Source organism: Onychomys torridus, chromosome 20, assembly GCF_903995425.1.
Source record: "Onychomys torridus chromosome 20, mOncTor1.1, whole genome shotgun sequence".
In the NCBI taxonomy this organism is placed as follows: domain Eukaryota; kingdom Metazoa; phylum Chordata; class Mammalia; order Rodentia; family Cricetidae; genus Onychomys; species Onychomys torridus.
The window spans coordinates 14,437,510-14,454,236 of record NC_050462.1 but is presented as its reverse complement, the minus strand read 5'-3'; the positions used below and the strand labels follow the sequence as shown (position 1 = coordinate 14,454,236).

Here is a 16,727-nt window from a genome sequence, read left to right as displayed (position 1 = left end):
TATGCATTGCTGGGGACTAAATCCAAGTTTCCAGACATACCAGGCCAGCACTCTACCAACTCAGGAGCAGCTCCAGCCCCCAATCTGTTTTAACTAATGAAGGAAGAGGCCGTGACATGAATTCGGAAGAGACCAAGGAGGGGTATGTGTGAAAGAGAGGGGAAAATGATGCAATTGTAATCTCAAAAATAAAAGAAAGAACTATTAGGAAAAGAAGGTGTTCAAGAAGCCAGGCATGGACTAGTGAGATAGCTCAGTTGATACAATCACTTGCTGCCCACCTGATGACCTGAGCAATCCACATGACCCACATGGTGAGGAGAAAATGGGCTCTGACAAGCTGTCCTCTGACCTCCACATATGATGTGTTAAGGCATGCATGTACACATGTGAACCTCACACAACAAACAAACAAATGAGCAGATGTAAGAAGTGTAAGAGCCAGGTATGGGGATGCATGCCTGTAACTCCAGCACTCCAGAGGCTGAGGCAGGACCAGAAGTAGTTTGAGGTAAGCTCTGTTGTCCCCAAAAGGAAGCTTTGTCTTCACAAGAAAAAGAAGACACGCTACACAGTTTTAGAAACATTGTCTCTCTCATTTCTCCACCCAAAACAACTTAGCACGCAATATAAATTACACAGGCAGATTTTACTATGTAGACCAACCACCGTATGGGAAGAAAAGATATCTTCTACACTTCGTTTTCAGTGGCCCGATCCTTCCTTCTCAAATCTGAGCCGCAGATGTCTTTGGCCACTAAAAACTCATTCTACCGCTGTGGAAATAGCCAATGCTATTCAATGGCAGGCCTATGACAGAGCTTTAGATTTATCTAGCAAAAACACTGTGTGATCAGTACTTCCTCCTGTCCTGTGAATGAATAATCTCAGCCAAGAGCAGAGGAAAGCCAGTACAGATGGGCAGGATATCCTCAAATTATTTGCTCTGCTTTATGTCATTCCAGAAAGAAATCTAGTGCCCAATGTGCAGCTGGAAATGCCAATTCAGCCCTTGACCCACCTTGGCTGACAGGGCCCAGGGCTGGAAGAAAAGGCCCTTCCATCCACTCCCCTCACTACCAAGTGGGGAAGCCTGAGCTTCTGCGTCAAGGGAAATGGGCAAATGGGGCTTTCTGGGTTCACATATTCTTCTGCCAATCTTGGTTTAAGAGAACCTGACTAAGGAGAGAGCATGCATAGTATTTTTTCAAGGACCATAGTCATAGCCAAGTACCTCAAATTCTATTTACACCAAACCACACATATCCACTACTGAGCTGTGGTGACATTTCAGTGCCCTTATCTACTTTGACACAAAGTGTAGTGTGATAATATATATATTTCTCTCCCACTCCTCAATACACTTCAGCAAATCTCAGCAGACTGAACAGTATGTATCAGATAGCATGCTTGGTAATGACATGATGTGGATTAGCTTTTATTAGGACGTCAAACCACTTAATCTTTGTAAGCCTGTTATTTTGTCCATGAAAAAAAAAATACCTTGTTACTGTGTTACTTGTTACTATGGTAAGTTTTAAAGAACCAGGGAACAAAAGTACCCGAGTACACGTACCTCCATCCAAATCACACCTCATATTCTCTTGCATACTAATCACAGAGGTCTAAAATCTTGCAAATGATGATCAGAATACCCAAATAACAATAGTAAGGTTACTGTTACTATTGCTAAGAATAGCTAATCTCAGAACTTACTGTGTCCAAAGAATTATTCTAAAGATCATGCCCACAATTTAGCTCATTAATCAATCCTCGTAACAACAGAGGACAGTATTTAGAGTCGCCAGGACGGTGCTGTGCAAACATGAACGTGACTACAGACCCCGCTGCCCAAGTCGTCAAGAAAACACCTCCTTGGGATTAACAGTATCATTCAGGTCAAGTGACACAGGGATGTGGACTGATATGGTCACAGAGGGTCAGAACAAAGCCACAACCTCCATGAATGCCTGGAGGCGAGAGTGCACCTAGGATGCTCGAAGAACCGGAGGCGGCTAACGCCAGCGACCTAACTCGGAAAGGCAGTGCTCAGTCAGGGCAGTTAGGGCCAGCTGGCTGGTCACGTTTGGAGACCCCACCTGTCAGCAGCAGCCTGTACTGAGGGATCCTCTGAACTGGCTTCAGCAGGTAGTGCTTCAGGGCCAGGTTGGCACATCGGGGGCTCATCTGAAGGGAGAAAGCATCCACAGTAAACCCACTGTCTTTTCAGCAGCAAAGAGTGCAGGTCGAAGCTCTTAGGGAGACAAACGTGGAACAGCCAGCAACTCGGGATGGGAATTCAGAGAGACGCTTCCTTCTGTAAGACACGGTGGCTGGACAGCAAGGGAGAGAGGCTGGAGCCACCAAACCCACCTCTCCAGTCGCTCCCTGAAGTCACCGCTCCTAGGCACACTGGTTTACAGCTGTCAGAGTGTGGTGCCCACAATTGCATTCCCTACTGGGGATGCCAAGGAACGTGTTCCAGGACGGTCCTAACTACAAACCCCAAGGAACCAAAAACGGAATACATAGCCTCCAAAATAAGGAAGCAGATCTAAAACTATTGGGGCTCAGAGTCAAACAATAACCACGGCCCTGTGGTCAATATTCACAGCAACAACAGTATAGCAGGAGGGCTGCAGAAATTAAAACTAAGAGCAGCCTTGCTAAGTGCCCTACAAGACAGCCAAGTCAAAATGTATACACCTGGCTGCATAATGTTTTCTTTTTAGGGTGTGTGTGTGTGTGTGTGTGTGTGTGTGTGTGTGTGTGTAGACTAGAACCCAGGCCTTTGCAAATGCCGAGCACATGTGCTGCTCCAGGGGCATATCATGAGCCCTGACACACTCAAACTTGTCCATAAAGCCACGTGGTTGTCCTTAAAACTTTTTCCCTTAATATGTAAAATAGTGAGCTCACTCTATTCCTGAGTTGACAGTCTGGTAGGATCAAAATGAGCATGTATGTATGCCCTGGCACTGCTTTTTGACACAGCTCTCTCCCAGCAGCTCAGGCTGGTCCTGAACTCGCTACGCTCTTGTCTCAACCTTGTGGTTGTTTACAGGACATACCACAATCCCCAGCAGTGCCTCTTTTGATTTTCGGTGGTAGAGGAGGGAAAGGAGGGAGGACTATAAATTATGTTTTTAAGTCCAATTATTTGTCTGCTGTACAAATTAATACAAGATAGAAACCAGCAGCACTGTAATAGTTTGGAAACTTTTCATTTCTCATTTTGTGTGGCTGGAATTTACTGGGCATTTTAGTTTCAAAACAAAGAAACAAACACTAAAACATTGTAAACCAATGGATAGGGAAAAATTAAACTAATTGCAAACAGGAATGCAATGCCACTGCTCAGGAAGTGGAGGCAGGGGGATAGGGGTCCACAGCCAGCCCTGACTGAATAACAAACTTGAGGGAAGTCTGGGGAACAATGGACAATTATCATTTCATCCCAATCAAAGTTTACACCTTCAATCTTTCAGTCAAAACACAAGACTTTAGCTGACACATAAAATAAAGACAAATTTGAAACTGTGACGCTAAAACCGTATTGACTTACTTATCGAACAAAAATCCTGTTTCTTTCCATTACTGTATGTGAAGGTGTCAGAGAAATGAAGAAATTGTTCCCTTAGTATTCAAATTCACCAGAATGGGGTGGCCAGGGCGGAAGAGAAGGACAAGTTAATGTTTAATGGCTATGGAATCTCGATTTTGCAAGACTAAGTATGTTTCAGAAGGATGGTTACACAATATTGTCCACATACTTCACACTACAGAGTTATATACTTAAAATGGCTAAGATTATAAGTCTGTGGTGCATACATTTTACTGTGGGCTTAAAAAATAAGATTATTCATTTGTCTATTTATCACGTGTGTGTGTGTGTGTGTGTGCAACTTGCACACATGTGCACATGTGTGTAAGTATTGGGTGCACACGTGCCACAGTACGCATGCTGAAGTTAGAGGACAACTTTCTTTTTTTTTTTTTTTTTTTTTGAGCTGAGGACCGAACCCAGGGCCTTGCGCTTGCTAGGCAAGCAGTCTACCGCTGAGCTAAATCCCCAACCCGCTGAGGACAACTTTCAAGACTGAGAGTCAGTTCTCTCATTCCACATGCGGGTACCTTTACCCTCTGAGCTATCTTGTTAGTCCTTGTTTTGTCTTTGAGACTGGGATTCCTGTAGTCTACTCGGGCCTGTAGCCACTATGTGGCTGAGGATGACCTTGAACTCCTTATCTTCCTGCCTCGGCTTCCCAAGTGCTGGAGCCCAGGCATGAGCCGCCATACCCAGCTGAGGAGACTTGAAAGTCAAGAAGACTCTTAGGTCAGCCAGGCTACAGAGTGAAACCTTGTTTCTAACAAATTAACTAGCTGACCAATTCTCACCAAAATACTATTTACCCAAACAAAACAGTACAATGTGCAGTAATAGATCTTCAGAATCAAATCACAGACTGTTCGAGTTTTCACTGGTTTGTCTGGTCAATTAATTTCTTCTATGATTTAGAAGAGATTATATCTTAACACATTTTTATTCAAAAATTTTCCTTTCAATGGCTATAAATGGTTAAGGCATAGAAAATGTAAGGGAAAAAAAAAAGTTCAATATTATACGGCAGCAAATACCTCGAATTCTCTAACAACCGCAGCAAATCCTGGATTTTTCCTGCACTGCTCATCCAGCAGAGCTATGTTCTTATCAAACTCTTTGATGTATGTGGAATACATTTTTAAATACGGCCCCTTCTTTACGAAGATGTCAGCAATCCTTTGTTGTTCGTTCCTACGGACAGAGGGCGTACAAAACCATGAAAGCGCAGCTAGGTCAGCAGCGTATCCTTTTATTTTTCCGCTTCTTGAAAACATGTCCTAAATGCCCGTGCTTCACCACTGCCCCTGTCATGAACACATCTTGTCCAGACTCTGTCGGCTCTGATTCCCCCACCCCTTCCATTTCTTTAGAGCAGCAAGAGCTCCCCGCAAAAAGCATATCCTATTACGTAACTTCCAATGATGCCTTCTTTTCATTATTTATTTGTGTATGTGTAAATGTACGTATGTTTGTGTGTACATGGATGTGTGCATGGATGTGTGTATGGATGGATGGATGTAGATGGTATTACTAAGCTACCCAGACTGGCCTTGAACTCATGACGCTACTGCTTCAGTCTGTCTCCTGTTGTGATTACAGATGAGTGCTACTACCCCCAGCTCCAAGGAACTTCTCTTGCAACTTAGAATAAAAATAAATTCCATGCACACAAGGGTGACTACTCCTTCCTGTCTGACCCAGGCCATGTTCTCTTCTCTTTTCCTGTTCTCAAAAGCTTCTTCATTTTCTTTGAATATACAGAGTTCATCCCCACCTTGTAGCCTTTTATTAATGGTTTCACATGCCTGGAAATATGGAACCCCCATTCCCATAGCCTATGTCAGCTCACATGCTCCACATTTTGGGGTGAGGGTGGCTGAAATCCAAACACCTTACATGTGCTAGGCAAGCACTCCACTACTGGTTATATCCCTAGCCCATGTCCCACTTTCTTATAGAACCGTCTTTGACAATCTAGTCTTCACTACGTAAACCAGCACGTTATCAGTTTCTGCAAATTAGAAGGGTTTTGTTTGTTTGTTTGTTTGTTTGTTTGTTTTTCCCCTGATTTTTCTTGTCTATTTTCCTGGCCCTTCTCCCCACTAAAATGTCTGTTCCATGACAGCAAGACCTTTGTATATTTTGTGTACTATGACAGGCTTGTCGTATGTCGATTACCAACTAGCACGGTAGGTATTCAAACCCCGGAAAATGAAACGCTTGCCAGGCCTGGTGGCACACACCTGTAATTCTAGTACTTGAAAGGGTGAGACAGGATTGCTATGAGTTCAAGATCAGCCTATACTATATAGTGGATCCCAAGCCAGGGCAGCTACAAAGAGAGATACTTCAACTTATCACATAATTGAGGAGGCAGGCATGCTGCTGTTGCCATGTGGGGTGGTGGTAACCAGAAGGACGTGGATTCCTTGACCACAGCTCTAACTACCTTGTTTCTCATGGCTCTACCCCCCTGCCAACCCCCTAAAAAAAAAACCTGCACTGCCAGTAGGCAGTGGACAGATCAAGAGGTACCAGTGGCTTCACGCCATGTCCTTCCTTACGGAGCAGAACATGATCTATGTATGGTATGGCCTGGAGATCAAGGTGGAGAGTCAGTAGTGGCTAAAGGTGTCCTGTGATAGCAGAACAGAAGTGTCACTGTGGGAGGGGGCACAGGGCCAAGACTCTCCAGACCAACAAGGTAGCCTCTGCTTCCAAGTTTCCCTGGCAGAGAGACACTGCACACCAGCTTAACTATCTCAGTGGCACCGAGCGTCACTCTAGGTCCCGACATGGAGTTTCAAACTGGCCCCTCTCTAGCTGGTCCCAGAATTGAAAATACTATAATTTCTCCAACAGTGGAGGCCTTAAATTGGTCTTACTATGACAAACACGTACACTTTGATCTACATATGGAGTATTTGGTGCTCTAACTGCCCTAATACAAATACATATTTGAGCTCAAGGATTCTTATATGGTAGACAAACCATTAAGCTAAATCCCCAGGCCTCTTTTTATTTTAAAAATATTTATGGATTGACTCACTGATTGATGCTGAGGAGTGGGGGCATGGATGTGAGGTCAGTGGACAATTGTGGGAGTCAGTCACCTCTTTTTATCATGCAGGTTCCAAGGGTCAAACTCAGCTAAGTAGGTTAGGTAGCAAGCACCTTTACCCACTGATTCATCTTGCCAGCCAGTCTTTTACTTTTGGTTTTGAGACAGAGACTTGTTAAGCCGCCCATGCAACTCAGTGAACTTGGCCTTGCAAAGGTCTGCTCCACGAGACCCGGTGAAAAGACTATTTTGATAAGAAATACCCTATTCAAAGGCTTGAGCTATTTTGTTAGCAATAAGTGAAATTTTTTCTATTAGTGAAGAGTCATCCCTTTCACTAGTTAGGTCTGGTTCTCAGGAATGCTTGATATTTGAACACAGACCATCTGTAGGCCCAAAACTTGAAGAATACTTTAGTATAAGCAAAAATATTTAAACCTCTTTATATTACTTATATAAATATGCCTATCATTAGGCTTTAAAGCCAATTCATGATAATACTAATATAAGATTCTGTAAAGAAAAAAAAGATAAAATATGTACAGAATTATTTTGGTAATGATAATTTATTTTCACTATTACCTTAACAAATTACAGCCTGGAATGATTCAGGAAATGAAACTTTATCTCAATTTAAAAAAAAAAAAAAAAGAAAAAAGAAAAAAACCACGGGGAAAAAACCAAAAGCTAAGTTGGCTGAGCATGGGCCTGAGCAAGCATTATCCGGCATGCTAAGGTATGGCTATCCAAAATATTCAACGTACAAATAACTGCCAAGAAAACATACCATAGCAGTTCTGCATAGGGGACACCACTCTCTCCCTGGCAGTGTGTCTGTGGATTCATTGTATGCTCTGGGGAAGCCTGACTCTGTCCACGTCTTACCAGCTCAGCAGCCTTTCCTCCAGTTCCTTTAGGAGATCCCGGTTGAGCTCATATAGCTGAGGCAGGTAGTACAAGATCTGGTTCAGGATCCGGTCCTCAATCACGGGCTTCCCAAGTTGCCTGGATGCATGGGCTACAGCATCCCGGAAGTCCTAGGAGAGCCAGGAGGAGAGTCACTGTACACACTCGTAACTTTGTGCCTGGGCATCCTCTTCCCTACGATGATCTAAATCACAAAACTAACGAAACCCCAGGGGCAGGCATGAAAACCTCTGAGCTGCTGTTGGGGAAGTCTAAGAGACTCCCCAAACAAGACAAGCTATCGCTATTGGCCTAGGCTGCCTCCCAGAACTTGAAGTTAAGACCCTACTGCTGAAGACACCACACATGTGGACACAGAACTTGGAGGAATCAAGCTGGAATTGATCTGGAAGCTTCCTCCCTGAAGACTAGCTCTCACATTATTTCAAGTGCTATGCAAACTGCCAAAGGAGAAAACCAAGCATTAGTCTTATCCAGATGTAAAGTCTACAAACTGTAACAATGACAGGCTAGACAAGACAGCCCCAGGGGTGCAATTCTTCCACTGGCATTACAACCTACTTCTCTCCAAGATTCCAGCATCTACTGAAGATCAGCTGAGATGTCCAGCCTTGTAGACTGAGTAACTTCTGGATTCTTGGACTTTCCGTTCACAGTCAGCCATTGCTGGAGACACTTGCTAATCAGGATTCTAGACCTAAACCATTGCTTTTGGCTTATTGTGTTCCTTGGGCTAGCCTTGGCTTCTTCATTTGTTAAATAGGTACAATTGTTATATCATTAGTATTAGTACAGTACTAGTAATAAAGTCTAATTGGATGTTGCCCTTAAAACTTTCTGCAATACATTTGGTAGAGTCAACACAACGCTCTAGGTCTTCATGCTCCTCTCCCTTGAGCCAACTCCCAATAAGTGCACCATTTACACTTTAAAAACACATGGCATAGTCTTCATCTTCTGTTTTCTCTAAAACTACTAGTGCTGTCTTTTAATGTAGGTCACGACCACCACACCCTAGCACGGCAGAGGAGGAGGAAAGGGTGGGGGAGGAGATAAGTACTGGCCTAGACTTCATTGTCCTCTGAGGGTGGGCCTCCAGATCTAAGCTAAACAATAGTGGAATCTCCTAGCTGTCCAAGGCTCCAAAACAAAAGTCCCTTCCTCCCCCTAACAGCTCGATCACAAACCTTAGGCGGAACCTGAAGAAGCTCACTAGGCTCTCTCCTTGTCCTTCCTTCTGATCTACTAGACAAATCAAATGGAAAGGGAGAGCATCTCCTCTGTTGATTCCCTCAACACCTGTCCTAAAATACAAGTTAATCGAGACTATTTCTTACCTGGCTCAGACTCAGAAACCCTCACACATACCCTAGAAGAACAGAAAGGTTTCCTGCCCAAAAGCACAGTTAAGTTCCTTCGAAGAGCTGGGAATTAAGTCCCCTGCCTTCTGAATGCACCGAGCTATAGTCCCAGCTCTCTTCCATGTTTTCTTTGTTTGTTTTGAGACAGCCTTGCTGAGACCAGGCTGGCCTCGGGAATTCATAATCCTCCTGCCTCAACCTCTGGAGGACTGGGATGACAGACGTGCCATAAAGCCTCAAAGCTGCTATGTAGCAAAAGACTGCTTTGAATTTCTGAGCCTCCTGCCTCTGCTTCAAAAGTGCTGAATAATAGGCCTGTACTAACTACCACACCCACACCCAGTTTATTAGGTGCTAAGGACTGATCCCAGGGTTTCCTGAATGCTAGAGAACTCTACAACAGAGCTGCATGCCCAGCCACCTCACTTTCTTAACAAAGACTAAAGCCTTTTTTTTCTTTTTCTTTTTTGGATGCAGAACTGGATCATTTCATTACCCGCGTGGTCACATTAATCTAAAGGGGTACCTTATCTACACTAGCAACTGAAGAACCAACTCGTGTAACTCATTAGTAGAATATACAAGAATTTAGCTTGCAAATGCTCTCCTTGAGAAAACCACACAAGCATCCCAGAAATCAAACTGAGAGCAGCCAGATTCCATCCCTGACAGCTTGCCTCAATCAGCCCCGGCATTTGCTAGGAGAAAAACGCAGCCACTTCATACTTGTGGAAGTCCTAGGCTTGTCTATTATCAAGGAGCGCTAGGGAACACACATTCGTGAATCCCATCCCAGACTGTAAAGATGTTCAAAGCTCAGCAGGTACACAGCTACACGTTCTTCTACTAGTTTAGTGATTAAAACAATTCTGATGTGAGACTCCTGCTCAGTAAAGCAGTAAGCACGCTCCTGTCTTCTTGCAACATTAAGTGATAACTGTGGAAGCAGAGTAACTTTTGTTTTCCAACTGGGAGGCATTTCCGAACCAGGACAGTGACGGTGGGGACAGCTGCTAAGGAACTTTCGGAGCCAGTCTGTCTGACACAGCTTCTGCCAGACTCCCATTCCCCACCTTCCACCTCGGCCGGAAGGGGAACTTGTTTGTTTAAGACACACTGAACAAAGACGAGCCAAATTCAAAGTGAGCCGACCAATGCCATGACATGGAGGCCCCAGTCACACACCTGGCAAGGCTTGACTTTTTTCTGAGACTGCTGGATACTTGGAACAGCTTTAGACGAACTGAGGCCCAATGATAGCGTTTTGAAAATTTTGGTAGGAGCTATAAGTGAAACAGAAGGTTTATTTTGTCCTTCAAAGAGAGCCAAAGAAAACCAGGTATGGCGGCATATGCACCTGTGTAAACCCAGCTCTTGTGGGGAATGGCCAAGGCAGGAGGATTGCTGTGTGTCTGAGGCTCCATAGAGCTCAAAGCATGACCCCGTCTCAAAAAGGAACGACACTTAATAAAGAGTATAAGAACTTCAAGGGCTTGAATCTCTAAGACCCAGAGTTTATGTTCTAAGCAGGCCTTTGATGGTGGTTCTTTTCTTTACCACAGTGGGCCAGCTTCCTTATACAATGGACCTTTACCGAGAACCTCCCACCCCAGTGTCTGGCCCTGTTCCTCACCTCGCACCAGCTCCCAAGAAGTAGCAGATCACCTCTCTCCCACTGGCCCCTTCTTTTCTTCTTGGGAATCTTCTATCCACTGAATTTCACTTTGCTCCTTGGCTATGAACTCTGCACTTGGAGTTAATTCTAGTCTCTTGGCCACTGCAAAATCCCTTCAACAGCATTGGCACTGAACAGTGTCTGTCTTACTGTATGTTAAAATAAGTAATAATAATAATAATAATAATAAAAAAGCTTGGTAGGATGGTTCATGGGTCTGATCCCAGCACTTGAGAGGTAGAGGCAGGTGGACCTCTGAGTATAAGACCATCCTGGTGTATGTAGTGAGCTCCATGACAGCCAGAGCTACATTATAGAAAGATCCTGTCTCAAAAGACAAAAAATTCTTTTAATTATTATTAATAATTATTTTTACCTGGGGCTATCCCAGGCCTCTTGGGGGCTTTTTGAACACACAGAGTTCCCAGCTGGGAACACAGCTTAGTGCAGTACATGTGCTCAGCACACACAGTCAGCTCCAAAAAGAGCATCCCTCCCTCCAGTCTCAGACAATGAATGCCAGAGCTCCACCATGTAACCTACCAGCCAGGGTACCAGCCTCCCAGAGCTCCACCATGTAACCTACCAGCCAGGGTAACAGCCTCCCAGAGCTCCGCCATGTAACCTACCAGCCAGGGTAACAGCCTCCCAGAGCTCCGCCATGTAACCTACCAGCCAGGGTAACAGCCTCCCAGAGCTCCGCCATGTAACCTACCAGCCAGGGTAACAGCCTCCACACAGCACAGTGGTCCCCACACAGCACAGCAGCCCACATACAGCACAGCGGCCTCCAGTCAATTCCTTTCACTCCTTTGGCTCCCTCCCACAAAGCAACGCACTTTGACCTCAGAGCCAGATGCAACCAGTTCCATAGCAACTACAAATAATCTTCAACTTCTTACAGCTACTCACGAACCCCAGCCACTGCCAAAGTGGTACCACAGGAGGAAGGACGCGACCTTTTTTTTTTTTTTTTTCCTTTTCTAAATAAAAAGGATGATTACAACATGTGCCCGGTTATTTTTCTAAATATCAACAGCCAGGATACTTTGGGGAAAATGTGACGATCTTTAAGAGCCACAAAACTATTTTGGGCAGAAGCATCTAAATTCACCAAAACTCCCATAACTACACCAATGCAGATGCAAGTGAGCGGCCGAGTGATGTTTCCGCAATGAGACACAGAGCTGATTTCTGCCCGCCCTCCGGCTTCTGTTAACAAGCAGGATTGTGCAGCTCAGTGGAAGAGAACTAGTTTAGACTGTGTGAGGCTCAGGTTCGAAAACCAGCACTGGAAAGAACAGGGTGAGGAGACAGAGACTGCACAATTGTATTAGTGGGGCGGGAGTGTTCAGCAAACTGCAGGTATTACTGAAATCAAATACACACAATACAAATTCTAATAAAAACCTACCAAAGGGTCTGTATGCAAAGTCAAATCACCTATGATGACATTCACTAAATGCATGATCAAGTTGGAATTTTAGAGATCTAAATGAAGCATATCACAATATTAGTCTTACTAACATTTCCCCCAACAGGCCCTAGTAAGAACCAGAATAACTCCAGCTCTTTATAATAGGGACATCCTCACTCAGCCCACTGTGATCACTTGGGGGGACCTAAGCAAAAATCATGTAAATGAGAAGATCTACTTGGAACATCTGGGGCACTGGAGCACTAACAGATGGCCTTGTGTAGAGAGTCAAACTTTTATCTCCAGAACCAGAGGGGAGCGTGGGACTTAATTACCAGCTGTCCTAACAGCATGCTTGACCTTGAGGCATTGTTTAACCACTATCAGGAGCCCCGGGAATAACAAAGCACACATGGACACAGGGACAAGCAGGGAGCTCACAGTCAGTACACATCTCTTAAAGAAAAGCAAGGCAGCTGCAGTGGTCAAAGGCTTGTGGTAAATATGCAAAAATAAAATAAGAGACTGAAGCAAAAGTAACAGGGGAGTCCCCATCTCAACCATGTGACTTCGGTTTTGGCTTGTTTGCTGAGGCAGTCTTGTTATATAACCCAGAACGGCCTTAAATTCATGCCTCAGCCTCCCCAGTGCCGGGGATTATGGGGGCGTACCGTCATGCTTTGTTGACTTTGCTTTTAAAATGAAAATATTTTTCCAGGTGAAATGATCCCTCCTTTTCTGTATGCAAAAGTCTGGTTGTGAATAATCAATGCATTCAATGCAAAATGTATTTGAAACCAACTGTTTATAGCATGTTTCCAATCCTCTTTAATAACACTAATATGTAATGTTCACAAAAAAAAAAAAAAAAATCTAAGTGACACCATCCAGCTTCATTTTCATCTTTCTAAGATGAAAAACTGGAGTTTCTCTGGTTTCCTAGGCAGCTGAAAAAAAATTATGTACGGAACAAATATGCCCAAGGATACACTACATCCTACAGATACACTATAAATAGTAATGGTTAGGATTACAAGCAAACATTTAAAATTTTTACATCAAGAACTCACATAGGCCAAATTTCAAAGTCTGGCTTTGACATTTTAGTAGCTTGGCTACTTTCTTCATTTAAAATAAACAAAAGGAAAAAAAAAAACCTATTTTTAGGGATGTTATAAGGCCAAATATAAATAATTTGTATAACACAGTTATATAATATACTAAAAGGTACATAAAGAACACTCATTAAAAGCCCATTTACTTTAAAAAAAAAAAAAAAAATCCCACGAACATCACTTAGTACTACCCACAAGCCTTTGGGAGCTGAGAAGCAAAGATCTGAGAGAGCGCCACAGGGAGAAGGGGACTCCAGAGCAAGGTGGGGAAGACAGAAGCCAGATAAATGTGCTCTTAGCTAAACTCTCAACAGGAACAGATCTGCTCGACAGTGAAGGTGGTAGCTGTGCTAACAGGAGCTAAAGAGAGCTGGTAACCAAAAAGTCCAAGTGACGCACAGGACTCGGGGGCAGAAGGATAATTGTAAGATGGGAGAAAATGAGAACTGGGGACACCTGTTCTTTTTATGATGCACTTATAAAAATAAATGAAGCTGGGTGGTGGGGATGCACACTTTTAATCCCAGCACTCGGGAGGCAGAGGCAGGCAGATCTCTGAGTTCAAGGCCAGCCTGGTCTACAGAGGGACTTCTAGGACAATCAGGGCTGTTACACAGAGAAACCCTGTTTCAAAAAAACAAACAACAAACAACAACAAAATCCAAACTAAAACAACAACAACAACAAACATTCTATGTGGTATTAGATATCAGTATCTCCAAGTGGCTGTGGGTCTAGCTTCCTAGGTTTATTGAGAGTCTAGGTGCTGGTTAGTTTCTGGTGTCAGCTACATAATCTAGAGTCCGCTGGGACAAAGAAAGCTTAATTAGGGCACTGCCTGATCAGTTGGCCTGTGGCCATATCCAGGCAAAACTGTCTTGACTGATGATTGACGAAGATGTCACAGCCCACGACGGGCAGCACCATCCCTAGGCAGATGGGTGTGGGCTACAGAGGAAAGGTAGCTGAACACGAGCTAGACTGTGAGCGAGTAAACGATGTTCCTCCAGGGACCCTACCTGGGGATCCTGCCCTGCCTTCCCTCAAGGATGGATTTTAAACTGGAGTGTAAGCCGGAGAAGCCCTTTCCTCCCCATCTTGCTTTTGGTCATGGTGTTGTATCGCAGTAAGCAGCCTATCAGATTGCTGTCCAGTGTGGCGGCTCAGAACTGTAATTGGCAGTCTGCAGGCTGAGGCAGAGGATCACTACACCTCTGAGGCAGGGGTGGGCTAAAGTGAGACTCTGTTTCAAAAGAGAAGGGGGGAAAGGACAGATGGTGAATGAGAGGGGGCTAGAGAAGGGGGGCTAGAGAAGGGGGGCTAGAGGAGAGGAGCTAGAGGGATAGCAGGGGAGGAGACAGAGGCGGGCACAGACTCTCAAGTTCTCAGGGGAAGGTGTGTCTTTAGCTGGAAGAACTACTGGATTTGAGCACTTCGTGGCACGCAGGTGAGGGATGTTTGTAGTTGTTTTCTTTTTTTACTTTTTGGGGGCCCACCCCTCAACTCCCAAATAACCACATGAGGAGTTATCCTTATTTATAAATGCCCAGCCCTAGCTTGGCTTGCTTCTAGCCAGTTTTTGTTAACTTAAATTATCCCATCTTCCTTTGCCCTGTGGGCTTTTTCTCTCACTTCTGTAAATCTTACCTCTTACTCTGTGGCTTGCTGTGTAGCTGGAGTCCTCCTCTCCTCCCTTTTCTCACTCCCCCCTTCTTTTTTTCCCTCCTGCTATTTATTCTCTCTGCCTGCCTGCCCCACCTGCCTAACTATTGGCTGTTCAGCTCTTTATTAGACCATCGGGTGTTTTAGACAGGTACAGTAGTAACACAGCTTCACAGAGTTAAACAAATGCAACACGAAGAATGCAACACATCTCTGCATCATTAAACAAAATTCCCACAAACAAATACAATATGTCACAACAGATGTTTGGGGTATTTGGGATCTCTTGCCAAAATGTAATCAAAACGGAGCAACACTAAAGGCACTTTAACTTCCAGTGCACATGGAATCTTGTAAAAACTTGCAAGGACAGAAGCGTGCAAAAGGAAGAATGAGTATGTGGTCGGATGCACACAGGTCCGCTCAGGCTGACAATTATAAACAAGTTGGCTAGCTAGCTATGGCTGTCTCGAGTATCGCTGTTTCTGGGAACTATTTAGATTAAAGAAGAAATGCCCCCCAAAGACACATCATCATTAGGGGTGCTGGGGACGTGGTTTGGGGGGAAAAAGGGAGAGAGAAGAGGAGGGGGAGGAAAACCAGGAAGAGGAAGCAGGGCAAGAGGAGGAAGAATGAGGAGGAAGCAGTATCAGCAGCTGGCACAGCTCATTCATTATGAAGATGTGTTTTTCAGAAACCATCTGGTTATGTCTGGATGTAAAAATCTCTATTATATACATAAAAGTCATAAATAGATAAGTGAATAAAATTCTATTATAAATTTAAAATAGCCGGGCAGTGGTGGTGCACACCTTTAATCCCAGCACTTGGGAGGCAGAGCCAGGCAGATCTCTGTGAGTTCGAGGCCAGCCTGGGCTACAGAGTGAGCTCCAACCAAGCACTAGAGAGCAAATGGGTATAATTTGTTTGCTGTGCTAAGAAACTTTATGGTAGGAAAAGGACAGGACCGGGGATAATTTCAGATTTGAGAAACATATTCGCAGATACTTACAATATGCAAAAGTTTTAACACATCCACAAACCTGTAAAAAAAAAAAAAAAAAAAGGCAATAAGAAATTTTTAATAAGCCAACTGGGAGGAAGAGTCTTCTGAACTGGTAAGTTGGAAGTTGGTACCTACACTTTCTCAGAGCTCATGATCTCCTTGGCAATGTGATGGATTTTGCTTTTCATCCCAGCATCTTCATCCTGAGGATAAAGAGTGCATTGAGAAAACATGAGTTCACAAACCATGGGGTCAACTATGATATGAGCTGGTCAGACACGCATTTTCACCCTGGTCCTGAGGTTTTTATACAAGCACACAATTCTTCGCACTACACAGTACCTAAAGGCAAACATGGGGGTAAATTAAATAAGATGATACACCATGATAGAGAAAAATCACAGGAGCTGAGAGAAATCAGGAATGGGACTGGGGGATAGGCGCCTTTAATCTTAGCACTTAGAGATTTAGGCCAGCCTGGTCTACACAGTGAGTTCCAGACCAGCCAGAGCTACATATTGAGAACCCCCAATCATCAGTCAATCAACCAATCAGACAGCACAAACAGTTCAACATGGAAATGTCATATCCTGCAAAGAAAACACCTATGTGTATCACAAGAAACCCAGGGAGGGCGTGTATATAAGTACTCCCAACACTCAGGAGACTTGAGGCAGGAAGATGGAGGGTTCTAGGCCAACTTTGACAACACTACAAGACTGATTAAAAAATAAATAAAAATAAAAGTACTCTTGATAAAGCATGAAGATGTGTTATGAAGAACTTTTAATAGGTTGTGTAAGTCAAATCACTGTTATTCTACAAGTACAGTTAATCAGGGCTCATCATGACAGTATATATCTGGCATCATCCCAAGGACATCTTTTAATTATTTCTCT

At 44.0% G+C, this 16,727-nt stretch overlaps 1 protein-coding gene across 1 annotated transcript in view; it reads right to left on the bottom strand.

Moving 5' to 3' along the window:
• Positions 1-16,727, bottom strand: part of Fgd6 (FYVE, RhoGEF and PH domain containing 6) — a 121,174-nt gene that overhangs the window by 45,150 nt on the left and 59,297 nt on the right. Inside the window, exons 4-8 of the mRNA XM_036169862.1 lie at positions 15,964-16,031; positions 15,835-15,865; positions 7,551-7,702; positions 4,639-4,795; positions 2,100-2,187 (exon numbers count right to left, since the gene is read on the bottom strand). Coding sequence (XP_036025755.1) covers positions 2,100-2,187; positions 4,639-4,795; positions 7,551-7,702; positions 15,835-15,865; positions 15,964-16,031 — 496 coding nt within the window. The remainder of the gene's footprint in view (positions 1-2,099; positions 2,188-4,638; positions 4,796-7,550; positions 7,703-15,834; positions 15,866-15,963; positions 16,032-16,727) is intronic.